Consider the following 25,517-nt stretch of genomic DNA (forward strand, 5'->3'; position numbering starts at 1 on the left):
GCGCTGGCCACCGGCAGGAGACTCCAGACTGGACTCAGAGGCGCGAGCCCGCTCGGCTGTGAGTCACCTGAGCTCCAGCCGGCCAGGTGGGGACAGTGACGCAGGCAGTGTGGCCAGGCACCTGGGGCGCACCCCGCCGGCCCCTCCCACCGCCGGCCCTCGGAGCGGGAGCCGCCGGGCGTACACCCTGCTCCACCTGGCCACCCACCTGGCGGGGCGGAGCGCCGCCGCCTCCCGCTGGGCCGCACAGGAAGTGTGGGGGCGGGGACGGGGAGGGACCGAGCGGCCGGACAGAGCGCGGGGCCGGGAACTGCCGCCCGCTGGGGCGCGGAGCCTGGAGGCTGGGCAGGCTGACGCACTCGTAGCTCCGTCCTCCGCCCTGCAGTGCAGGTAAGCCTGGGGGACAGGTGAGAGGGGGACACAAGTGAGCCTGGGAGACAGGTGAGCCGGGGAAGGGACGGGTGAGCGAGGTGGAGGCGGGGGTTGAGCCTTGGGGAGGGGGCTGGCCCCTTTCCTCTCCTTCGCTTTTTCGGAAAGCCCCGCCCCAGGGGCCGCGACACTTTGCGGCTCCCTCCCTCCGCAGTGGCTGCCCAGCGAAGGCAGCGGGAGGGGACAAAGCCTGGCTGGACCTAGAGCCCCTGACCTCACTCCCCGGCTTCAAGCGTCCCAGCTGCCCGCTCCCTTTTCTCCTCTAAGCCCTAGGGGACACTCCTCACCGTGGAGGGGAACTCTGCAGCCCACTGGGGCATCAGGGCTGAGAGATCCGTAGGAAGCCCCTGGGACCTTTGAAAGCGGGTGGAGGAAAGGAGCAAACGACCCTCCCAACAACTCTGGAGAATCTGTTACCCAAACCCACTTTGGTACCAAGTGTAGCAGCCCCAAGAATGAGGACCCCTCCCCACCCTGGTGGGCAGACGGAGGGGACCTGCTCATTCTTGGCTAAGGAGGGTGAGGTTGGGCTCCTGAAGCTGTGGGTGCCACTGATTCCAAGACCCCTGTCCTAGCTGCCCAACCTCCGTTTCTGCATCCCGGAAACAAGGATCTGTTTTGAGATTCAGCTGAACCTCAGCTCAGCAGGGACCACATTGGTGGTGGGGGTAACTCCGCATCCAACCTGGGGCTGAACAGTCTGCACCTCTTGGTGTGGGGGCTCAGGGGGTGCTTGTCAGGCCAACCTGTCTACCCTGCACCCCCAGTGACTAGTGCTTGGACGTGAGGGCCCCGGGTCCAAATACTGGCTCAGTGTGACCTAAGTTTGTCTGTGAAAGGGGAGCAGTTAGGTGCTGACTCAGCTGAAGCTGGCTCCTCTTTTGGTCGCTGCCCTGATGATGCCCACAGGCTGTAGAAGCCGGCATCACGTCTTGAGCACTACCCAGGGTTTCCCCCGGTCTTCCCTGGCACTTGCAGGGGGGAGTGGTAAGCTGGCAGAGGCCCCTCCCCCCACCCTCTCTTACCTGGGCACCTAGGAGGGAGGAGCGTGTGGGGAATGGGAGCATGCCAGTTCCCCAAGGGCTCTGATTCCCTGGGGGGTTAAGGGAGGGGCGGAAGATTGTCTCTGACCCTACACGGAGATTCTCTTCACCTACATGGGAGGAAACCAGGTGCAGAGGTGAGGTGGCGAGGCGTGGCTTGCCCCTGAGACGCCTGTCTGTGCGTGACCCACTGGGCATGGCACTCCCCACGTCTGGGTCCTGGAATTTTAGTTTCAGTTTCTGAATGGATCTCAGCTGCTTGTCTCCTTTGCCTGAGCCAGTTGCCTTGCCCAAAGCCTCTGACCACCTGTATCAGCGTCTTTATTTCCAGGGAGAGTCGCTGCTCACCCAGGCGTCCCACTGGGGCAGCGAGGATCTAGGTCACGACGGGGCCTGGCTCCTCACCCAGCTCTCCGCTGACCGTCAGCCTGACCCCAGCAGGTCACATTCCCTCTGCACCTGGTTTCCTTGCCTGGCAGAGCAGGGAAATATCCGCCTTCCAGAAGATCAGTGAGGGGTGAGACACAGTGGTCCTGAAGGTGTTTGGAGGATGCCCGAGGTCACCTGTCCAGGCTGTCTGTCCAAGTCAGGGCTCTGATTTCTTATCCGGGGCTCCTCAGGGGAAACAGCATCTGCAAGCCTGGCACAGTGACTGGGTTTTCGGGATGGCTGTATTGAGAGACAGAATGGGAGCCATTGGCCAGCTGAGCCAGGAGGGTGGTTTCCATGATAACCTGCAGTGCCCGGAGGTGTCATAGGTGCACGAGGCCCACCAACCCCCTCCGGCTGCCAGGTCAAGTGCAGCCAGGAGGGTCTCCCAACCCCCATGGAGGCGGGTGAATCCCCAGTTAGCTGAGACAAGGTTTCTCCGCCTCATCACTGCAGACAGTTTTTCCAGATGATTCCTTGTCGTGGGTGGTCCTGTACCCTGTCGGGTATTGAGCAGCGTCCCTGGGGCTCTACCTGCAAGAGCCTCCAGCTGTCCCAGCCACCTTGCAGACAGACCCGTGTGCTGTGTGGTTTATGAAGTCCAGTCCTGCCCCGAATTCCATGTGACTCCCAGTCTCCAGCCTGGCCAGGCAGAATTACCTGAGCACGAGGCCATCATGGTGGGTCAAGTTTGCCTGAGTGAAGACAGGGTCATGTGAACGGTGCTGGGGAGGCTGAGCCCCCCACCCCAGGCAGGGTCTCATCAGCCGGACCTAGAGGAACAGATGCCCCTTGGATGGAGGTGCTGTGGTGACCTCACCCGAGAGGTGGCAGGTCCCATAATCGGTGCCGTGTAGATCCTGGTGACTGTGAGAGCTCAGTGATCAGAGCCCCAGGCCAGGCAGGAAGGCTGTGCTTCTTCAGGGCAGCCCACGGGATGGTGCTGAGCCTCCTGGGGTCCAAGAAGCCCATCTTTCGGGAAGAACGCAGGCTCCGGGGGTGCTGGGCTGCAAGGGCCCCTGGGCCAGGCCAGCCTGAAAGGCAGAGTCATGTCAGGGCCAAGTGCAGCTTAGGACTGGACAGGCTGAGTCGGGTCACCTGAGGCTGCCGGAGATGTCCCCACCTCCACCTTCAGCACACCAGCATCCCCCTCCTCCCGACCGACCGAGCCCCATGTGCCCCTTACCCAGCTCTGCATGTGCACTGGGGATACAGGGAGGCTGTGAAGTGAAAGTATTAGTCACTCAGTCGTGTCCAACTCTTTGCAACCCCATGGACTGTAGCCTGCCAGGCTCCTCTGTCCATGGGATTCCCCAGGCAAGAATACTAGAGTGGGTTGCCATTTCCTTCTCCAGGGGATCTTCCCAACCCAGGTTTCGAACCCAGGTCTCCTGCATCGCAGGCAGATTCTTTATGGTCTGAGCCACCAGGGAAGGCCCTTACCTATCCACCCCTGCACATGCTCTGGGGACACTCAGAGGCTGCTTAAGTGGCATGGGGGAAGCTACTGCTGTGGTTCCCAGGACCCAGCTGTGGGGGCCTCCCCAACCCCCCTCTGAGTTGAAGCCAGCAGAGCGTCACCTGGGAGGGGGCACAGGTGGGTCTGGAGCCTCTGATAGTGCTGCCCTGGTGGATTCTGCTTGCTTGAAGCAAAGTACCAAGCGGGCTAGTTCTCCGCCCAGCTCACCAGGACCTCTTCAGGGAGACGGGATCCCAGGAGAGAAACAGGACAGGTGCCCACAGTACTAGCATTCATGTGTCAGCTTGGGAATTGAGCCCAGCTGTTTGTGGGGACATGGACAGGAAGTCATCCCTGCTCCTGAAGGATGCACACACTCCTCAGGGGGACAGAGGGACAGATGGACCACACACAGCCCTTGTCACCATGGACACTGGTTGGGGAGCTTTCCAGGGCTGCCTTTGGTGGGGAGCAGACTTGCCTCTGTGGCTTGAGTGGTCACTGCAGGATGTCTGGCCTCTCTCAGCGACATCATTGCCCAGAGAACATGGCTGGCATTGAGTCTGTGCTCTGGGCCCTCCCCTGTGCTGGCTGCAGGACACCAGGCAAAGGCCAGTTTCCAGTGAAGAGGATGAAAGAGAGGCTTTTGGAGCCAGTTGATTGGAGGAGTCCCTAGACACAGTCCCAGTAGGGAATCCCAAAAAGCCTGCCAGGCAGAAGTGTGTGCTTGTGTATATGTGCTCCTGTGTGTGTGCCCACAGGGCACACAGGTCTCCCACCAGCACATGCCTGACTCCTAAATGGAAGCCAATGGGGATGTTGAAACAGCACATGGAATCCTTGAAACAAGAACAGGCTTCTTTGCATCAAGAGCAGGAGAGAACTCTTGATGGGACCATGAAAACAAACATTTGGTGGAAGGCAGGAATCTCCCACAAAGGAGGACGAAAGGCAAAGGAAAGAAGAGGTCTGAAATGAGGAGAAGGTCTCAGCAACAGCTATTCCAGAAAGAGACCAAAGCATCAGAGGTGGGAGAAATGATCAAAAAAATAGCACCAGAAAACGTGCGGACCTAAAAGGACGCATGATCCCGTGGCTCAGGGAGTGAATGCATACCCATGGCTGCGTCCGTCCTGTGAGCAGTAAAGCAAGGGCCCCATACCCTCAGTGACCAGGGCTAGGGAGCCTCCGATCATGACAAGGAGATGAGGTCAGACCAGCGTCGGTGTCTCATTGGCAGTGGAAGCTGGAAGCCAAGAGAAGAAGGCTTCTCCATTCCTGAATAAAATCATCTCCAGTGGGACTCTCCAGGCACAAAGACGACATTTTCAAAGGTCTCCTCCCATGACCCTGCCTTGGGAAGGTGCCAGGGGGTGGGCCATAGCTCAGTGAGGAGGAAGGGAGGAAAGGGGAGGACCAGGCTGCAGGGTGGGGGCCAGGGTGCCAGCTCCTGCCCTGAAAGCAGGCAAGGGACGGCCTAACAAGGGAGGTCTGATGCCTGGACCTTCTGAGCACACCATCCAGATGCCTGGGGCAGGAGCACTGGAATGCACGGGAAAATTAACAGGAGGAAAACCAGCCAGTAAACAAGAGGGAATTATTAATGGGAGGGAGGCTGGGCGGGCCAGGCTAAGGCAAACACCCACAGGGTATGGCCGAGCTGGGCTGGAGCCTCGAGCCCGTCCGCTGGGCTGGAGCCTCGAGCCCCGTCCGCTGGGCTGGAGACAGTGGGTGATGCCCACAGGTAGGAGATGGAGTAACCACAGCTGAGCCTTGTCTGAAATTGGGAGAAAGCCGAGAAGCTGAGAATGGTGCTTTGTGGCAGGCAGGGTGGGGGTGGGGCGTGAGGAGAAGACTCCTGTCTAGGAGGATCAGCCTCTTGGTGCTGCTGGACTTTTGAACCTACGCCCAGGTACCTCTGATCAGCTCAACCCCGGGAGGAAGAAGACGGGCCCTGCGACAGCTGCAGCCCCAGGAGCTAGCTCCAGCCGGGCCCAGGCTCTGGGGTTCATGCAGAGCAGGGATATCAGCCCACACGCCTGGCACAGTGCCCCCCTCCTTCAGGCCTGGGTTCCAGGCCGGTGGCACCCCAGGCCTGTGGGTGCGGCCACCGTGATTGGAACCCAGGTCACACCCAGCAGGGGCTGGCCTGACCAGCTCCATCTGGTACCTTCCAGCTCCAGAAGAGACTTTGTCCTCTCCTGGGAGAGGCCGTGCCACTGGCCGGGTCTGGGCTGGGGCTTCAAGGAGGGGTCAGGCTTGGAGCCCGAGATGGGGAGGAGTCGGGGAAGAAGGAAGAATGAGGGGCAGGGCGGGGTGTCCATGGGCACCATAGTGCTGGTGCAGGCCTCTCAGTGCCTGCAGCGAGTTTTTATAACAGTGTAGCTGCCCTGCAGTAAATACACCATGGCTAGAAAAAAGGACTCAGGGTCTCTCCCGGACACCCACTCGGGTGCATCTGCTTCGTGTGTGTGTGTGTGTGTACACATGCTCGCATGCGTGTGTGCTCAGTTATGTCCGACTCTGTGATCCCACAGACTGTAGCCCGCCTGGCTCCTCTGTCCATGGAATTTTCTAGGCAAGAATACTGGCGTGTGTTGCCATTTCCTAGTCTAATCTGCTTCGTGTGCATAGATGGAAACCTGCAGGAAACCCGTTTCTCAACCCGTCCTGGGTACTGTGCAGCCAAGTTAACAGGGGAGGCGGACGGGGGGAGGTATGGACCCGCCCACAGCTGCCGGCACCGCCTGCGGAGGCCTAGGGTGGCTGCCCTCCTCAGCCTGGTGACTCAGAATGTCCCCAGGAATGCGTGGGCCGTCGCCCTGCTGTGGGGGTGGCCAGGGCTCCAGGGCCAGCCGCTCCCTGCGGGCACGGAAGCCTGAGCCGCACAACCTTCCTGGGATGGTTTTAGTGGAGAACCTGTGAGCTGGGGCAGAGAGCGGGGCGGAGAGCCAGGCCTCCGAGGGAGGGGATCCAGTCGTTCCAGCTGCCCCTGTAGGTGAGAGAGGGCAGGACGCGCTCTCCCTCCCTCCCACAGAGCCGCTGGGTGAACCCCAGGGTCCTCCCCAGACCTGCAGGGAAAGTGGCATGGGGCACCGTGGTGAAGCTCTGAGCCAAGGCTCCCTGCCAGCAGGGCCACCTGGGCCGGTGACCTGGAGCCTTAGCTCTCCATCTGAAACACAGGCTCCCACCCTTGACTGGCCTTTGTAACTTGAACGTTCAGAAGTTCTACATACATTAATATGAGAAGCGGATGAATGATGGCTATCTTTGTTTCCCCTAAAAGTAAACAGGGAAGAATGAAAGGAGCATGTTCCCTCCCTGTTACGTTCTGATCCTGTGAGGTTCTAAACCACCAGCTGATCCTCTTGAGGCTCATAGATGACCTCCTCTTCAGCACTAGTGACCCCCTGCCCCCAGCTGCTCTGTGGCCAGGCCCCTATTCAAGCACTACATGTACAAGCTCCCTGCCCCTCCCAGCAACCTCAGGAAGCGTGGGGTGGGGGGGTGATTACTATTGGGCCCACTTTACAGATTTTGAAACTGAGGCGTAGGGAGCAACAGAGGGAAGTGACAGTGGCAATGGGAGAGAAGATCCTCAGGGTGGATTGGTCAGTGGCCTGAGGCTGGTGCCCAAGAGGCCCAGGGTGTGGCAGATGGCGTGGACCGTCCACACTGGCTAAATGATGTGCTCCCAGCCAGGGTGAGCCAGTCTGTGCTGCAGCAAGTAGCTCCATCAAGTGCTTAGAAATGCAGTCTGTGGGGCCCTGCTCACCCCAGGCCCATGGGGCTCCATCCCCGCGCACATGCCCGCCATCCTCGCTGCAGGGGAAGGCATGGCGGGAATCTTGCGGCGGTTTCTGAAGCTTCTGCCAGGAGGGACATACATCCTTCTGCTCAGGCCTGGCCATCCTGGGAGGAGGGAAGCGGGTGTACTGGTGGACAGACGGGACAGGGCTGCCTGTTGGTGAGGGGTGGCGGCTGCCAGGCCAGCCGAGAGCTAGAGGATGGGGGTGGGTGAGGACGGAGAGGATGAAAGGGCCAAGGTGCAGCAGGCTGCTGGGAGGGACAGGCTGGACCATCCGAGGGGATGCGGGCAGAGCCAGCTGTCCTCGGAAGCACCCAACACAGGCCACAGCGGTGCCCAGGGAGCAGCAGCGTGTGCTGGGGCTGCGGGCTCAGGGTCAGAGCTCTGCAAACCTCCCTCCTGGGTTCCCGTGCACACTGTGACTGTGCCTGGCAAGACTCTGGAGATGGATTGTCGGCCCTGTTCTAATTCAGAAGCCTGGGAAAGGGCGAGTGTGTCTCGGGGCCCAGGGTAACGCTGTGTAGACGACGGCCATGGTGGTATCGCTGCGTGTGGGGCTGAGACAGGGAAAGGCTGTGTAGACAGCAGACACAGTGGCTTTGCTGCTCATGGGGCTGAGAGTCAGGGAAAGGCTGTATAGATGGTGGCCACAATGATTTCGCTGTGTGTGGGGCTGAGATTCGGGGAAAGGCCGTGTAGACAACAAACACGGTGGCTTCTCTGGGTGTGGGGCTGAGAGTCAGAGCAGTCAGACAGGCCTGAGTTCAGATCCTGGATCTGTCGCTTCCTGCCCTGGGTCCCGGGTGGGACTGGCCCCGGCCTCTCTGCCCAGTGAGAATGGAGACGTGGTGCCCCTCGGGCTGGATGAGACATCACACCTACACCGGCCCCTCAGAGCCTGGCCTCGAGTACCCCAGGGGGTGCAGCCGTGCTGTCTGCTGCAGGCCTCAGAAAAGCCCAGCAGGCAGAACTGTTGATCGTTCTCTTGTTGGCTGTGGGAAATGGTGCCAGGAGGCCAAGTGGCTCTTCCAGTCCAGATCTTTGGGGTCCCAGGCCACACACCTGCACTGCCCCAAGCTTACCCCGCAGCAGAGGGAGCACAGAGGCGTCGCCAGGCCAACCTCTCTGCAGTCTGTGTCTGCCTGGTCCCCAAAGCTCAGACAGCCTGTCGTCCGCCCGGGTCCCTGAAGGTCTGTGCTGTCCCAAGCTTCCCCAAGTGCCTCTGGCCAGCTGTGTACTGACTTCCCTAGGGACTCCCGGAGACTGTGGGCGATGTAACAGCCAGCTCGGCTTCAGGTGGCAAGACCAGCCTTTGAGCACTGGACCCTGGTTGACTGTACCCTGGGCTCTGGCTGGATCGGGGCTGCCCTCACCTCCATCCTTTTCCCCAGGGTCCCGCGGCCATTCAGCATGTCCCAGCGGTACTCTGACAGCTCCGTGGAGGAGAAGCTCCTGGAATACCGCTTCCACTCGGAGCTGCAGCTAGATGCCAAGGGGAACCCAGCATCTGGGCTCCCAGTGGTCCGCAGCTCCCTGCACAGCAGGAGCAATGCCGCCTTCCAGCCAGACACCCCAGCACCCCCAGAGCCAGCCCCCGAGTCCCAGGAGCCCAGGACCGTCATCCTGAGCACGCAGAGCCCAGCAGCCCTGAAGATGGGCACACAGCAGCTCATACCTCGGAGCCTGGCCGTGTCCAGCAAGGCTAAGACCCCAGCCCGCCACCAGAGCTTCGGGGCAGCCATGCTCAGCAAGGAGGCTGCCCGGCGGAACCCCCAGCTCCTCTCGGCCCCCAGCTTCTCCCTGGATGACATGGACTTGGACACGGGCCCCGGGGGGATGCTGAAACGAAACCTGAGGAACCAGTCCTACCGGGCAGCCATGAAGGGCCTGGGGACTCCGGGCGGTGAAGGGGGCCCTGTCAAGCTCACCCCCAAGCTCCAGGCTCTGGCTGAGGAGCCTAGCCAGCCTCCTGCTCGACCTGCAGCCAAAAATAAGGTAGGAGCCCCGTCTCTCTGGTCAGTGGTTGGGGGGAGGTGGGAGGGGTTCTGACCACACCTTCACATCATCATGCAAGTGCCTGCTTGCACAGGCTCCTGGGGGGATTCATTCCTGTTAGCCCAATAGCTGCTCTGTGAACAGAGTGTGAATGTCCCCATTTTATAGATGAGGCAGCGGAGGCTTTGGTCAGGAAGTTGAAGGCATCCTGGCTCTCAGCCACAGCAGGGAGCAGTGCGTGAGGTGGGGCTCTGAGCCCCAGGAGGGAGCCAGCCTATCTGGAGGACGGGTTTCAACGGTGGCTTTGCTGCATCAACTGGCCCGGGCTCTGTCTGCCAAGGGCTTCCCGTCGGGGACTCAGGGGGGCTGATGACAGGTCCAAAGTTGGACGCTCCCCTGCATACTGTCCCTTGCTGCCCTGCCTGACAGCCGAGTCAGGGCTCTCTGTGCCCAGGGTGCCATCCTGGTCACCTCCTCCACCATGGGCTCCTGCCCAGACCATGAGCGCTGACCCTGATCTGGGAGAAGCCCAGACCACCTCCTGGTGATGCTGCAGGCAGAGGGGAGGGGAGGACCTGAGCCATTGTCCTCAGGCTAGAGACACCCCTGGTGGGAGAGGCACCCATGTCGTGCCTGCCTGAGAGCCTGGACCACAACTCTCCACACCTGCCCTGGGCCAGGCCTGCGGGGTCCTCGTTATTAATGCTGGCTTTGTGCCTCCAGCCGACACTTCCTGAGCCCTCAGCCACCGGGTTGACAGGCCCTGGGAAAGCTCCCAGGATGGTGGGGCCCAGGGTGTTATGGGGTCACCGTGCGCTGGGCTCAGGGTGCTGAGAGAGCACAGAGGAGGGGGTCCCCAGGAGCTCAGGGCCTTGGGGGGAGGGGCCCCAGAAGAAAAAGGATTAAAGCAGAACCGTGGACGCGGCGAGTGGGGGGCAGGTGGAGGAGAGGTCAAGGCAACAACAGGCACCCAGACCTGGAGGCGGAAGGGATGGGGGTGCTGGGCGGGGGTGGATGCTAGGTGGGGGGTGGGGTGCAGGGTAGCAGGGGCAGCAGCTAAATGTGCTGGGAGCACCATGGCTCTAACCAGCACGGGGAGTTTCAGGCCCCAACTTGTTTTGAGAAACCATCTTCTTCTTTCCTGGAACCCACAGACCTGCGAGGTCAGGGGAAAAGGATCCTGGACAAGGAGGCGGGCTCAGAGCAGCAGCTGGAGGGTCCAGGGTGTGGGGCCCTGAGAGCCCTGCCCATCCCCAATCATCCCTGCAGACCCATACCCCATCAGCTGCAGGGACCCCAGCCTGTGCTGGGACTGGATGCTCACCTGCCAGCCCTGCTCCTCCTGCCGCCCAAGGTCCCAGACCTGGGGGGCATGCATGCAGCCCCAGCTCCCCACCCAGCGCCCCTCGTGGTCATCTCCCAGCCACAGCTGTACTGCCCAGCCTCCCTCCAGGCCTGGTTGTGACGCCCCACTTTCATGGGCATCCCCCGTGTCTACACGCCTCCACCTCCAGGCAGCCCTTCTGGACCTGCCCAGCCCTCGGTAACCTGCCCTGCCCACTCTGAGCCCCCGTCCCATACTGTCCTACCTGCCCTGGCCTGTGCTTGGTGGCTCTGCATCCCTTGTGGAGCTGACATTTATTGCGCACCTTCTGCATGCCCAGCAGAGCACCTCCCATTGGGCGTGATGTCATGCTTGGAGCGTGCAGTGGTCTCTGGGCTGGGGGAAGGGAAAGCTGTGACCCTCACCCACCCCACCTCCCACTGACCACCTGTGTGTCTCTCTGCACAGAAGGCGCTGGGGCGGAAACGTGCCCACAAGGGCTCCTTCAAAGACGGTGAGTGCGGCTGAGGGCCCCCCTCGGACAGCAGCAGCCAGACTGGGCCGGGGGCTGGTCTCACTGGGGCATCCAAGGGAGGTGGTGAACGTCTTGGGTGGGATCCCTGCAGGGCCTGGTAGTCCATCTGGCCCTGCATCTCTGATAAGCCTGGAAAGTTCCCTTGGACCCTGCCGTGCCAGGGGTGGGATAAGGGCAGACAGGCCCCACGCTCACTCGCAGGAGCTGTTTGTCACGCACACTGTGTGCACCAGGCCCTGCCAGTGAGACCAAGGCCTGGGCAGCAGTCACACCGTCCATGGGACCCCAGTGTTGGAGGCTCGGGGCCATGGGTGATGGCTGGGTGTGGCAGGGCCCAGAGCAGGGCATTCACCCTGGGTGGGCTGCCGCCAGGACCCCCTGGGAGTTGGAGGGGTAGGTGCCCTCCCAGCCAGGATGGAGCCACTGGTGGGTATGAGAGGCTCCAGCTGGACAGGCCTCTCCTTGAGCCCCAGCCTCTGTGGATAGCACAGGCCCGGGCTTGGGGAGGCGTCAGGATCAGACCCCAGGAGAGCAGCAGCAATGCCCCAGGTCTCAGGGCCGTTTGGAAGGAAGAGGCTTGTCTCAGTTGCCACTAGCTAGGCACCTGCCCAGCGGGGCTGCCGTGCGCGGCCACTGCAGAGCACCCTCGGTCCCCCGCATCCCCCAGGCCGTGCAGTTTGGCCCCTGCCACGCTCCAATTTGTCCACTTAGCCCTGGTCCAAAGGTGCCACATTTGGCACAGAGACACCCTGGGCTCCCAGCAGCGCCATGCAAACCGGCCGGCCCGAGAGGAGCCCACTCTGGAGGCCCTGCACCACCTGACACTCTCAGGGCCGCCTCGGGGGGACTCGACCTGCAGGTCCCTAGGAGGGCCAGACCGTTCAGAGCCCCCAGGCCTACAGGTGACATGCCCCCTATCCCCAGACCCCCGGTTATACCAGGAAATCCGGGAGCGAGGCCTGAACACCAGCCACGAATCCGACGATGACTTGCTCGATGAGCCCCCCAGCCCTGAGGGAACCCGGAAAGTGGACGCCCCCATCGTGGTCAAGAGCTACCGGCCCCCCCAGATCACCTGGAGCCAGCTCCCAGAGGTAGGGGCTGCAGTGGCGGGGAGAGGCCATGGGTGGTCCTCCCAGTGAGCGGGGAGCCGCCTAGAAGCACCCCATCTGTGCTCACTTTTCTGGGGCATCTTGCTGATGCCTCAGAGCTGGTCTGCCCCACGGGGCACCTTTGAGGGGTTACTGGGGGAGAGGTTAGAGGCAGCTGTCGTCTGTGTGACAGGCATCCCACAGGTGAGTTGTAATGCCCTCTGCTCCCGGCTCATGCTGACCTGTAGGGAGCTGTGGGCATGGGGCACCCCTTCCCAGGGTGCTGACCCTGAAATGTGCCTGGAGGGTCCAAGTGAGGAGGCAGGAAGGGAGGGGAGAGGCCAGACTGAAGCCACGTGCCACTACCAGGCCCACCGCCACCTTCCACATCTGAAAATGGGGTTGGTCCCCTCCAAGCAGGGCGGTGGGGTCTTGGTGGAGAGCATAGCTGAGACAGAGGCCCCCGAGCTCTAAGTGGAGAGACAACTCTCGCTCCCCAGGAAGGTGCAGCTGGCCCGGGGCACACAGACTGTTGCCCCATCCCCTGGGAGCCAAGGAACAGCTACAGGGCAGGCTGTGGGCATGGTGGGCAGTGGGGTGAGGGCCCCTGACTGTCCCTTCTGTCTGTGGTACCACAAGGCTCCTCATCCAGACCCCGCGGGGTACGAGGGCGGCTGAGGCACTCTGACCGCCTACTGAGCTCCATGACACTGCCTGCCATGGGGTCATCGGCCAGGGAGGGCCCAGGAGGGGACGGGGTGAGGGCAGAGAGCTGAAAAGGGCTGGAAACGCACATGTGTTCCCACCTGCCGGGGTACACCTACCTACATGGACATGACCTCCGGGGTCAGAGGTGGGTCAGGATGCTGCACCGTAGAAGGGCGTCTGAGGTTCTGCTCTCGGTCACCTGAGCTTGGGGCATCTCAACCCAGCCTCTGGGCCGAGGAGGGAGCTTGGGACTTACCTTCCCAGCCCAAGCACTGGTGGCAGCCTCTGCCCAGGCTGGTAGGGAGGGGAGAAGGATCCAGTGGCCCTAGTCCTGTAGTGGGCTCCCCCGATGGTCTGCAGGGATGTGGCCTGATTAAGCAGGCCACACTCTAGCCAGGGCAGCTGGGGGCCAGGGGGCCTGACGGGTAGAGAGCGGGGCAGTGCGCCTTGCTGGAACACTGTTAACCCTACCTCCCGGGCAGGGTGCTGACTCACCTGGCCCAGGTGTGCCTGAGTCACGGCCCTGTGCCCCGCACGCCCCTCAGCTTTCCCGGGGCTCTTTGCCTCTCCACCATCACCACCTCCCACCTGCCACCCCAAGCAGCTCTGTAGGACAGGGCCCCCACCTGCCTCGGGTGCCTGCTGGCCTTTCCCTCTGGACACCCATGCTCTCTCTCGGCTGCCCCGGGCACTTCCCAGGGGAGGTTTCCACGGCGAGGAGAGACGTGGGTGACGGAACTGAGGCGGGACAGGCCAGCTCAGCGGCCCCACTATGCCGAGCCACGAGGGGCAGCTCTGACATCCACGCTGGCTCTAGTCCGACAAGAAGATGAGCATCTGGAAGGTACATCCCGTGATTCAAGCCTTGCTGTCTGCAGGTGGTGGAGTTGGGCATCCTGGACCAGCTTCCGGCTGAGGAGCGCAAGAGGCAGGAGGTACGGGGTAGGTGGGGCGCCTGCTTCTGACAGCCCAGACAGAGGCAGGGACAGCAGTCATGGTGATGTCACCCGCTCACTCATTGCCTGCCTCCTGGTACCAATGATGGCTGATGCCCTGGGCATGGTGAGAGTTTGGAGTGACTACCATTATCCACTTTCCACACGAGGGTGGGAGTCCTTGCCAGAGTGCAAACCCAGGAGAGCAGCTCACCACCCACCTCCACCACCACAGCTGTGCTGACAGCCCCAGCCAGGTCCTGTCCATCGCCCCCATCATATCCCCACAGCCTGAGCGCTTGTCACCACCACACCCTGGGCCAGGCCCCCGTGTGGCAGGGTGGCTGCGGGCAGGGCCAGGGGGCACAGCTGCCCCACATCCGCTCTGCTCTCACCCCAGGCCATCTTCGAGATCCTCACGTCCGAGTTCTCGTACCAACACAGCCTCGGCATCCTGGTGGCCGAGTTCCTGCAGTCCCGGGAGCTGCGGGCAACCATGACCCAGATGGAGCACCACCACCTCTTCTCCAACATCACAGATGTCCTGAGCGCCAGCCGGAGGTGAGGCCCAGCCCGGAACCCCGACAGTGGCCCAGGCTCTCAGGAGGGTGGGAAGGCCGGGGCTCCGAGTGACCCTGGTCTGCAGTGTGGATGGATGGTCTGGAATTACCTTGCGAGGGCAAGAAGCACAAGGACCGCAAGGGCCCCACCAGGAGCTGGCCCCAGGGCACACGGACGCAGAAGGCCAGTGATGAGGCATGAGGTGCCTGCAGAGCGGAGCAGGCGGGGGCAGCCTTGAGTTGCAGGCCCGGGTCATATTCCACAAGGAGGCATCTGGGGCCCGACCCAGGGCTCTGGTTGCAGGGCCGGGAGGTGGAGGAGGGGCCGGGTGTGCAGCTGCAGGCCTGGGCCTGTGTGTGTGTGTGTGTATGTGTTTACTTCCGTGGAGGGTGAGATCCAGTCAGCACCCATGTGGTCCGACCCCACGCTGCCCTGCATCCTAGGCAGCCCCGTCACACCCTCTGTGGTCTCCCTGAGCTCGGCGTCCTCTCCCTAACCTAAGGGGGAGGTTACTCAGTCTGCCTACCCCCTTGCAGATTGGGGTGAAGTGTGGGAAATGATCAAGTGTTGGACCCCCCTCACTGAGTACCCCCCAGTCTGCTGTCCCAGGGCTCCCATGGAACCCAGGGCCATCTCGCTCCTGGGATGGCACTTCCCACAGGACTCCAGTGACTGGCTGTGGGAAGTCTGAAGCCCCTGACTCAGCGGGGGCCTGGGGTGGGCCACCCCCTTCTGCAGCTCTGACCTTTGTCCTGTGTCCCCAAGCGTGGCGGGGCTGAACACATGGACCCTGCTCTTTCTGTCTTCCACAGAACCCAGGTTCCATCCCTGCCCCCTAGTGGGATGTCACGGCCTCCCCGAACCTCTGAGCTGGCCCTGGTAGCTCTTAGCCACTCCCAGCGGCCTCCCCAGGAACTGGCTATTTGGGGTCAGCTGCTGAGGGCCAGCTTTCCCAGACCTTTCTCGGTATCGCCTGTGAGAGGCGCTGACCAATGTGGACTGCCCGTGCACACAAGTGTGTGTGTGGTCCTGCATCTAGGCAACCAGGCCTCCCTCTTGGGGCAGGATCTTAGGGGGTCCCCATCTGCCCAAAGTGTGAGTCCTCAGAATGCTCCCACTTACAGGAAGGGCAGCCCCATCATGAGTGGAGGGTCAGGCTGGGGCCCAGTGAGTGGGGGCCTGAGGACCCCTGCCCACCTCCAAGCCAGGCCTCATTCCGCCTCCCTGAGACCCTCACCAGGCTTACCAAGGATAATAAGAGTCAAGGGCCCCAGGGCAGGGGGCCACAGATTGGTGAGGTTTCCAATCCTCCTCCGGGGTGGAGGAACCTGTCACGGGTCCTGGGTGGGGCTGCTGGGGGCTCCTTGGTGTCTTCAGAATTGGAACCTGGGCCCTCCTCCCTCCCCTCCCTCTGCTCGCCCTACTCACCCCGGGAGGATGGTAAGGACCGTGCTGGACTGGCTGCCTGGGCCAGCTGGCTTCCCCACGTGGGGCAGGTCTTGCTCGGGACTCTGCTGTCTGCCCTCGAAGGTCAGCTGGCTGTCTTATCTCCCAGACACCGCCCCGGCCGGTCCCGCCAGCCCCACTCAGCAGGCTCTAAGAGTCGGATGTGGGTAGAGATGCTCGCTCGTAGCTTGGAGCCCAGGGTTGGTCTAAGCAGCTGGCATGGGGAGGGGCCTTGAGACAAAGGGCTTTGCACAGGGGCAGAGCTCTTGGGGTGGGAGGCCCCTAGCTGCCTTGCCTAGGGCCTGGTCACGTGATGAGGCCTCAGGGTCCAGCACCTTCTGGCTGTGCAGGGTGCAACTGAGGCTCCAGCCAGCAGCTGACACCACCGATGACCTGACGCGGGTCCAGCCAGGCCCAGCCTCAAGGCAATGGATGCCTGTGGGAGCGGAACCCTAGGCAGCCCTGGGTTAGCACCAGCCAAGCTCACTTATCTTCACCTCCCTCCCCGAGTCCCCAGTTACGGATGAGCCTCAGCAGGGACCCCAGCAGGAATTGGGGGTTTTCAATCACCTGCAAGGAGCAGAACCCCTGCCCCGGCCCTGAACGAGGCAGAAGGGGCCAGGCCTCCAGCCAGATCTGGGCATTTCTGATGTCCCAGGGAATCAAGTCAAAGTGACAAATTCTTGGTCCTACCTGTCTGCATCCCATGATACCAATTAGAATCTGTGCCAGAATCTCACAGGGAGTGGCCTTGGATTTGGCCATGGGTATATGCCCAGTTATTTCAGGTTTCAGGAGCTGATCTGGGGTTTTCTGAGGAGCGCTTTGGACAGCTAACCCACCCGGTGCGCACTGTGGTGGCTGTGTGTGTGTGTGTGTGTGTGTGTGTGTGTGTGTGCACACGCGCATGGCCGTGGACAGACCAGCAGCTCCTGGCCCCCCACCCCCACAGGTTCTTCGAGGACCTGGTGTGTGTGTGTGTGTGTCCCCCACCCCCACCCCCACAGGTTCTTCGAGGACCTGGTGTGTGTGTGTGTGTGTGTGTGTGTGTGCACGCGCGCATGGCCGTGGACAGACCAGCAGCTCCTGGCCCCCCACCCCCACCCCCACAGGTTCTTCGAGGACCTGGAGCGGCGACACAAGGCGCAGGTGTGTGTGGAGGACATCAGCGACATCCTGGAGGAGCACGCGGAGCATCACTTCCACCCCTACATCTCCTACTGCTCCAACGAGGTCTACCAGCAGCGTGCCCTGCAGCGGCTGACGTGAGCCGGCCCCGGGCCCGCAGGGTGGGAGGGGCCCTCGGGAGAAGCAGGCCCCTCGCCTCACTGCTCGCAGCCCAGCTTCTGCGGCTTCCCTCCGATTCCCGTTTCTGGACCAGCCACGCCACCCGCCGCAGCTGAGACCCCGTTCTCTGTTGCAGAAGCAGCAACGCCACCTTCCGGGAGGCCCTGCGGGCAATCGAGCAGCGGCCGGCGTGCGGGGGTCTGCCCATGATTTCCTTCCTGATCCTGCCTATGCAGAGGGTCACCCGGCTGCCCCTCTTGACCGACGTGAGTGCCTGGCCCTGGCCCTGGCCTGGCATTGCTCCTCCTGACCTCGCCGAGTGTCTGTTACATACAATTATGAAGACAATTGTAAGATGACTTTAACCGCCACGGTGACCATGGCTGCCCATAGAGCTCTCTCTGCTGGGAGCTGCTCCAGCACTTGGCGGGTTTTGTTCACTTTCCTGGTGGGTCACGGGGTGCATTCACATCCCAAGTCTGATTTGGTGTCGCCCAGACCCCTGCCGAGTGTCAGTCCAGGGTTGTGGCTGCCTCCAACCCAGAGCCCCTCGGTCAGTTGTCCTGTGTGGACCTGGGGTGACCCAGACTCCATCGCCGTCCCCAGGGGCTCCCTGGAGTGGCTCATGCTCTGAGATGCCAGCTCATGGGACAGGGGTTCATGGGGGTGAAAACTGCACAGGCACACACAGGTACACAGGTGTACACACACGGCAGGCACAGTGCATGTACACACATGCACACAAGGGCCCAGCTGAGCTCTGAGAGGCAGCCTGTGGCCCATGCTTCCTGGGTCAGCGTCCCAGGCAGACAGGATATCAGACCCTCCGGGGCCCTCTGGGACATGGAGAAATAGAGGCTTCGGGCCCTCCCTGCTGGATGAGGACAGCCAAGGACTGAAGGGGTGAGGCCTGGCCGGAGCCCTCTGAGTGTCCCCAAGGTCTGGCACTGGTTGGGGAGCCCCTGCCCCAGGGAGGCCGCTGAGCCAGGGTACAGGAGGCTGCTCGTGGCTTCTCATATGCAATGTCTTCCTGCAGACACTCTGCCTCAAGACACAAGGCCACCCCGAGAGGTACAAGGCAGCCAGCCGTGCGCTCAAGGCCATCAGCAAGGTGAGGAGGACCCAGAGTAGGAGGGGGCGCATATATGAGGTGGGGACTAGCCCAGCCTGACTGCAGAGACCCTGAGGGCGGGGCAGAGAGTGTTTCCAGGTGGTCCCTCCCAAGCTCCTTGCGTGCTGGTGGGAAAACTGAGGCCCAGAGAGAGTGGAGCTCACACAATCAGTGGGCCTGGGCAGGACGGGGACTCGGGCAGCCATGAGGGCCAGTGCGTGGGCAGCCAGGCCAGGCTGGATGGGGGGTGGGAGTGGGGAGCCAGGCCGTGGCCCAGCCTGCGGCAGCCGCTCTCCTATGCACGCCCCGCAGCTGGTGAAGCAGTGCAATGAGGGCGCCCACAAGATGGAGCGCACGGAACAGATGTACACGCTACACACACAGCTGGACTTCAGTAAGGTCAAGGTAGGTGCCCCCCCAGTCCCGCCCCGGCCCTGCTCTGAGGTCAGGGGTCACCGTCCCCAGGCTGCAGGCTGCAGACAGGCTTCTGGGGGTGACCCCCACCCCCACTGTGAGGCCTGGGACTGAGCTCTGCCTCTGCCTCTCCAGCCCCTTCCCCACCTGAGAGCGGCCCCCTTGGCCACAGGGCTCAGCTCCAGCTCTCCTGCTTGAGGCTGGCAGGGCAGGTGGGCCTCTCTCCAGCCTGTGCCCCCACCCCCAGGGCTGTAGGAGCAGAGGGCAGACCTGGCGGCTGAGTTGGGGGAGCTGGCAGGCCCAGCCGCAGGGCTCACCCTGGGCTAGGGCTCCTTGTCAGCTGCGCTGGGAGCCAGGGCTGGATGACCTCAGAGCCACTCAGGCTTCCCTGTCCCTGCCGGGTCTGGAGGTCTGGTGGTGGAGGTCTCGGCAGCCTACAGTGCCTCCCAAGCAGGCAGAGCTCAGACCTCTGCCCCCACAGCTCCTCCACCAGCCCACAGACTAGCGCATCCTTGTGTGGTCCAGGGACTGCCCTAACCACTGCCCATGGCAGTGGGAACTGCTGGCTGGAATTAGGGCCTGAAGGCAGCCTCTCCCCATGCCCCCTCCCCCTCCTCCCTGCCATACTAACCTTGCTACTCCGCCCCAGCCTGTATGCAGTAGAGCCCTGCGGGCAAGGTGGGATGGGCAGGAGACTCAGAGGGAGCCTGGGGCAGCTCTGTGGGTGGGGCCTCAGCTTATCATCAAGCAGACTGAGCTACTGATCTCCAGTCTGCAGAGGCAGCTGGGCAGGCCAGAGCCGGATGGGAACCCGCCATGGGCAGGCGGGAGGGGAGGACAGTGGAGCCATGGAAGGGGGACCTGGAGGCTCAGACAAGGGCAGCAGGCTCCTTGAGGGTGGGTCAGGGTGGGCTTCACAGAGGAGGCATTTGAACCCTTGGCCAAGGTCCTGATCCTCTCCCTGTCCAGGCAGCAGAGTTCACGTTTGGAGTGAAATATGTCCCCAGCCATTGCAAAGACCCAGACTCCGGCCAGGCTGACCCCTGAGCGGGGCTCTTACCCCCTATCCCCATCTCTCAAAACTGGAGGGCTTGGGGGCAGAGGAGCAGCGAGCCCAGGTGGGAGCGAGGGGGCTTAGAGCCCCTATAAGGGGTGGGGTGTGGGGTGGGGCATAGTCTGGGGAACAGAGGCTGGTGGGCAGGCCCTCCCAGCTCTCCTCAACCACCCCTCTGCAAAGTCTTTTCTGTCTGCCTCTCCCCATCTCTTGCTAGCTTAGCAGGCCAGGGCGTCGGTGCTGGCCACGGTGACGTGAGACCCCTGTGGGCAGGGGTGAGGTGTCCTGCCTGCCTGTGCCTCTCATATGTCCCCCTTAGCCTGGCCTGTTCTCTAGGCCACTTAGCGGGGAGGAACTTCATTTACAGGAAAGGCCCCTGGACACCAGTGTGGCCCTGCACATCAGGGGGCCCCTCACGGTCTGCACAGGTGTGGCCAAGCCACCTGGTTCAGAGGGGCCCTCAGCAGGTGCCCAGTGGACCCCTAGGCCTGGCTGGAGGCAGGGCAGGCCTGTCCTGGGTTGCTGAGCAGGATCTGGGTCCTGGCCTGGCACAGAGCTGCTGCCCCATGGGGCTTCTGTCCGCAGACTGAATGGCCCTTTGTTTGAGGCCTGGATATTAGCTCTCCCTTCCTCGATCTAGCCCCAGGGAGGCCTGGTCACCCTGTTCTCAGAGGCAGGGCTTTGTCCCCTCGGCTGCATATCCCTGCCCCCCAGGACTCATCCCAGGAGCCCCTGCGAGACTCACCCCAACTCTGCGTTGCCCCCTAGTCCCTTCCTGCCCCTCCCCCAGGACTCCATCTCCTCCCTGCCCCCAGTCCCTTCTTGCTCCCACCAGGACTCACCCCATCTCTGCTCTGCCCCCCAGTCCCTCCCGCTGATCTCTGCCTCCCGATGGCTGCTGAAGCGTGGGGAGCTCTTCGTGGTGGAGGAAACTGGGCTGTTCCGGAAACTCGCCAGCCGGCCCACGTGCTACCTGTTCCTGTTCAATGACGTCCTGGTGGTCACCAAGAAGAAGAGGTGGGTCCCCGCCCTGGACGCCAGGCTGCATGGCCCTGGGATGAGGAGCGGGCAGCAGCCGTGGCCTTGGAGCCAGGGAGGTGGGCTGGGGCTGGCCCTTGGGAGCACCCTTCCGGCTGCCTGGCCCTCAGGCTGCCCACAGACCCCTGAAGCATCTGGCCAGCCACCTGTCTCCCTACAGCGAGGACAGCTTCGTGGTCCAGGACTATGCCCAGGTGGACCACATCCAGGTCCAGAAGATGGAGCCCTTGGAGGCCTCTCTGCCTGGGGGCGGCAACCGCAGCTCCTCTGTTCCGCACCCCTTCCAGCTGACCCTCCTGCACAACAGCGAGGGCCGCCAGGAGAAGATCTTGCTGTCCTCTGACTCCGCGTAAGACGGGAGGGCTTCCTGGAGGCGGGGGCGACCCTGAGAGCTCCGTGGGGACGGGAGGCTGATCCAGGGCTCCCAGGCAGTGCACTGTGCCAGGGCCAGCCCAGTTCTCATGCAGTTCACACTCCTGGGCTTGGGGGAGGACATGCCAGGTGCAAAATGTGCAAATCAACTGTCCTTTGTGTCCAAGGGGGCGAGGACTAAGGGAAAACAGGCAGGGAAGGGGGGCTGCCTGGTGGGGGCCCTGGGCAGGGAGCTCCAGCAGACCCAGGAGGACAGCAGGGCTGGAGCACAGGGTGGGGACCGTGGGGGGCAATGAAGTCAGAACAGTGGGGGGACCAGCACACAGAGAGGTACTGGCCAGGTCTCCACACCTCCACCAGCAGGGCCCCTTCCCAGGAGGGAAGCCGAGGCTCTATTTCCAACAGCGGACTGACGGGGGCAGGGCATCCCGGACCAGCTCCAGGAAACAGGGCAGCCTGGGTTGTGGGGGTGCAGCCGCTGCCCGAGTCTGTGGCCACAGGCAACTGAGACCTCAGGTCAGCCTGCCTGGGGGAGGCCTGCCTGCCGCTCCTTCCTGAGTCTGACTTCCTCCACCTCGGCCCCACCCCAGCGCAGTGGGTCAGGCCGACCAGGGGGGCCACCCACTTACACCTCCCACTCAGGGCCAGCTCACCAAAGGGTGCCCGGGCAGCGTAAACCTTCATCCCACTGCCTTCACACCTCGAAGACTGTGGGGCTCAGGGACCCCCATCTTCCCACCATGTCACACTGGCTGGGGGGGCGTGAAGCAGAGGTCATCAGCTGGTGGGATCGGCCTCGGGCCTCACTCACGCGCACCCTGCCCCCAGGAGTGACCGCGCACGGTGGATCACGGCACTTACGCACCGGGAGAGGCAGGCGCGGGGCCCCCCGAACAAAGGAGGTGAGAGCCTGCCCTGCACCCAGCAGGGCTCACAGCCCCTTCCCTGCCCGGGGGCGGGGGTCAGCCTGGAGCGAAGAGGTGCTGTCCAGCCCTCAGTCCCCCCCACAGCCACCCCCAGGGTGACCTGCCTGGGAGGGACCCTACCCCAGGTATGTGTGTGTCCATCTGGGCACACAGACCCAGCACTGGCTCAGGACCTCGTCCTCCCAGCTGCCAAGTGACCGGGGAAACTGAGGCCCAGGAGCTGGAGTGCACTGGCCTGTAGAGCTGTCACCCAGCCCGGGCCCTGCCTGGCCCCTGAGAAGCCTGGAGCGCCCTCTGCTGGTGCTGAAAGCGGGAGCAGCAGGTCCCACAGCCTCAGGAGGGGTCCCGGCTTTAGCGGAGGAAAGCTGCCCGGTGACCATGCGCTGGGACACCTGGGGGCCCCCGGGCTTCACTGAGACCAGGCCACAGCGGCTGTGTTGGGACAGGAGCCCTGCCCGCCCCCCCCCCCCGAAACAGTCCTGCCGCTGATGCCTGCCCTCCCCAGACCTACTCCAGGTGGAGATCACTAAGGCCTACCTGGCCAAGCAGGTGGACGAGATCACACTACAGCAGGCGGACGTGGTCTTGATATTGGAGCAGGAAGATGGTGAGTGCAGGGTGATGGGCCTGGGGGGGTGCGCACGGGTTGGGGGAGATGGACGTAGGGGTTGCTCGGGGTGGGAGAGACGGGCCTGGAGGGTGCACAGGGGGGTGATGGATCTGGGGTGGGTGTACGGGGGGAGCGATGGGCCTGGGAGGTGCACAGGGAGGGGAGATGGACCTGGGGGAGTGCATGGGGGGGCGGTGGGCCTGGGAGCTGTACATGGGGTGGGGGAGCAATGAGCCTGAGGGGGTGCACAGGGGGGCAATGGGCCTGGGGGGGAGCATGGGGGGTGATGGACCTGGGGGGTGCACGGGGGGTGATGGACCTGGGGGATGCGCAGGGGGGCAATGGGCCTGGGAGGGAGCATGGGGGGTGATGGGCCTGGGGACTGTACACGGAGTGGGGAAGTGATGGGCCTGAGGGAGTGTACAGGGGGGCAATGGGCCTGGGGGATGCACGGGGTGGGGGACAATGGGCCTGAGATTTGCATGAGGCGGGCAGAGAGGAGGGGCCGGCAGGCTGGTGCTGAGTGAGAGTCTGAGAACCCTGCCCAGAGTCCAGAGCACTGTGGTGTGGGCGGCTACCCCAAGTCCCCTAAAGAAGCAAGCACTGCATGGGCTCACACTGGGCCCAGGGCCCCCTTCAACAGCCTGCCTCAAGGATGTCTTCCCATGAACCAGAGTCTCGGGCTCAAAAGTGGGTTCCTGGTCACTCCGTGTCCTAAGCAGGAGATTAGCCCCTGCGAGCAGCTGCTCAGGATGGGCCAGGCTGGTTGGAGCAAGCTCAGCCCCTGAGGCCAGTCAGGGCCAAGCACCTGCTGGAAGACCAGCTGGCCGCGTGACCTTGAACAAGGCCACTGGTTTGGGGCAGGGTCAGCTCCAAGGGATGCCTGACCCTGGCATCTTCTGGAACGGTAGCTCTGAGGGCTGAGGACCCGACTTAGGGGCCCCACCCTCACCTGCCTGGTGTCTGGATCCAGGATGGCTCTACGGCGAGAGGCTGCGGGATGGGGAGACGGGCTGGTTCCCTGAGGACATCGCCCGGAGCATCACCAGCCGCGTGGCTGTGGAGGGCAACGTGCGCAGGATGGAACGGCTGCGTGTGGAGACGGACGTGTAGCTGGGTCTGCCAGCACCTCGCCAGGCCAGGCTGCGGCCGTGCAGTGTCAGTCCACGCTCCAGCAAGTGGCCCCACCTGTTCCTGGGGAGCGTGGTGGGCTGGCCCCTGGGGCCTGAAAGGTCCAAGGCCCGGTGGGCTGCAGCATGGGCTCTGGACACTTCCAAGGAGGATGGTCACACACCCTCGGGGGAGCATCCTCCCGGGGAGCATTCTCCAGGCGAGCTCGGGAGCCATGCCAGCCCTGGCCCCAGGCTGTGTCCCCAGAGGAGCCCTGTCTGATCTGCTTGCTGGCCTCACCCTCCCCCAGCTCCTGGCTGCCCTGTCCTGTCCCCTGTGCACCTGGGGGCAGTTAGGCGGTGGGCGTGTGATAGAGGCAGATGGACCTGAGAGAGCGGGAATCACCTGGAGGGGTCTCCCTCCCACGCCTGTCCTGCCCCAGCCTTAGTGCCCACAGCTGCCCCGTGTTCCCAGAGGTGACCCTGCAGTGCCAGCACTGAAGTTGTGACTTTGAGACATTAAAGTATTTCTTCAGCACCTGGATTTGCACACTTGTGAGCCCCAGCAAAGGCTACAAGCAGTCCCTGCAAAATTCCCAAAGTGCCATGGGCCAGAACTGGGCCTCCCACGTGTGGTCACCTGTGCTGGGCCCCGGGAGCTTGTCTGGGCCCACATTCATGGTCACCCTGTGCCAGTCCTTGGCCCTGCCCATCTGTCCACCTGCAATGTTACAGACAGGGTCATTCCCATGAAGCCCCTTGAAGCCGAGCCTGGTCATTGGGTCTGGGGACTCGGGGACATGGCAGAACCTCTGGCGGAGCCCCACTAGGGTGTCCCCCCCCATCCCTCACCTCCCTTAATGGCCCCACTTCCCAGCCAATCTGCTTGCCAAGGACCCCCTGGTACTTGCAGGTGGGTAGAGGTGGGCTGGCCTGGGCTCAGGGCAGGGGGATAAGTGTCCTGCTCCCCAGGAGAGGGTGATGGCCAGCTGGTGGCAGGGTGCTGCTGGGCTAGGTGTGAGAAGGACAGGTCCACTTTCCCAGGAAGCCCCCTGACAGCCCTGCCAATTTCCAGCCCATGCCCAGCACCTCTCTTGGCCCTGGCAGCGCTGTCCTTGGGGTGGGGGCTCCCAGTGTTCTGATGATCTGCCAGAGCCCTGCTGGGGCCCTGTCGTGCTTAGGACAGCTGGGGTGTGGATCCCTGCCATGACCAGCGGAGGGTGACTGGGGGAGACCCGCCCTCTGTTCCTTCCACCCATCCCTGGGGCTGGCTGCAGGAGGAAGGCTGGCAGGGGCCTGAACCGGGTGAGGCTGATCCAGGCTCCACCCACTGAATCTGGTGGTGGGGTTGTTCCACACCAGGAGGGAGGGGCAGCTCCTTCCTTTAACCTCCAAGGTGACCTCCATGGCCTCTGGCAGCTGGAAGAGCCATCCTGAGCAGAGTGTCTGCAGGATGGTGCGGGGCCAGGCTCAGTGTGAGAGGCATGATCTTGGGGGTAGGGATCACCAGAGATCAGGCCCAGCTCCTCCCCCCTGGTCAGGTGCTCCAGGGTCTAGGGGCTCCATTTTCCTACCTGTGAGCTAACTCCATACTGTTTTCTTGGAGCTGCTGGGGGGCAATCTGGTGACCAGGGTGAAGAGCAAGGGTGTGTGTGTGTGCACAAGCATGTGTGTGCACCCTTGGCAGAAGTGGGGGGACAGTATTGCTGTGTAAGCCCTGCAGCACCCCTGCCCCTTCTCTTCCCCTGACCCTCAGGTGGGCAGGCCAGCCGTTGCCCATCCTTTTCCAGGTGTGTTTTTGGTATGATGGAAAAGCTCTGAGGCACGTCCTCG

The 25,517-nt window shown here is 62.9% G+C and overlaps 1 protein-coding gene across 3 annotated transcripts; it reads left to right on the forward strand.

Moving 5' to 3' along the window:
- Window positions 1-45: 45 nt before the first annotated feature.
- ARHGEF16 (Rho guanine nucleotide exchange factor 16) lies at window positions 46-24,225 on the forward strand. 3 transcript variants are annotated; one of them, XM_043485899.1, is made up of 15 exons: window positions 46-390; window positions 8,560-9,163; window positions 10,956-11,001; window positions 11,947-12,116; window positions 13,700-13,756; window positions 14,157-14,317; window positions 16,876-17,028; window positions 17,187-17,316; window positions 18,087-18,161; window positions 18,474-18,566; window positions 20,495-20,646; window positions 20,828-21,016; window positions 21,868-21,941; window positions 22,471-22,572; window positions 23,549-24,225. In XM_043485899.1, the coding sequence occupies exons 2-15, from the start codon at window positions 8,579-8,581 to the stop codon at window positions 23,686-23,688; spliced, it is 2,127 nt and encodes a 708-aa protein (XP_043341834.1). In that variant the 5' UTR covers window positions 46-390; window positions 8,560-8,578; the 3' UTR covers window positions 23,689-24,225. The 3 variants fall into 3 exon arrangements, with proteins under 3 accessions (XP_043341834.1, XP_043341836.1, XP_043341835.1); XM_043485901.1 differs by lacking the exon at window positions 46-390 and adding an exon at window positions 5,066-5,104; XM_043485900.1 differs by lacking the exon at window positions 46-390 and adding an exon at window positions 5,196-5,272.
- The last annotated feature ends 1,292 nt before the right edge of the window (window positions 24,226-25,517 follow it).

This window comes from Cervus canadensis, chromosome 13 (genome assembly GCF_019320065.1).
Source record: "Cervus canadensis isolate Bull #8, Minnesota chromosome 13, ASM1932006v1, whole genome shotgun sequence".
Classification (NCBI taxonomy): Eukaryota; Metazoa; Chordata; class Mammalia; order Artiodactyla; family Cervidae; genus Cervus; species Cervus canadensis.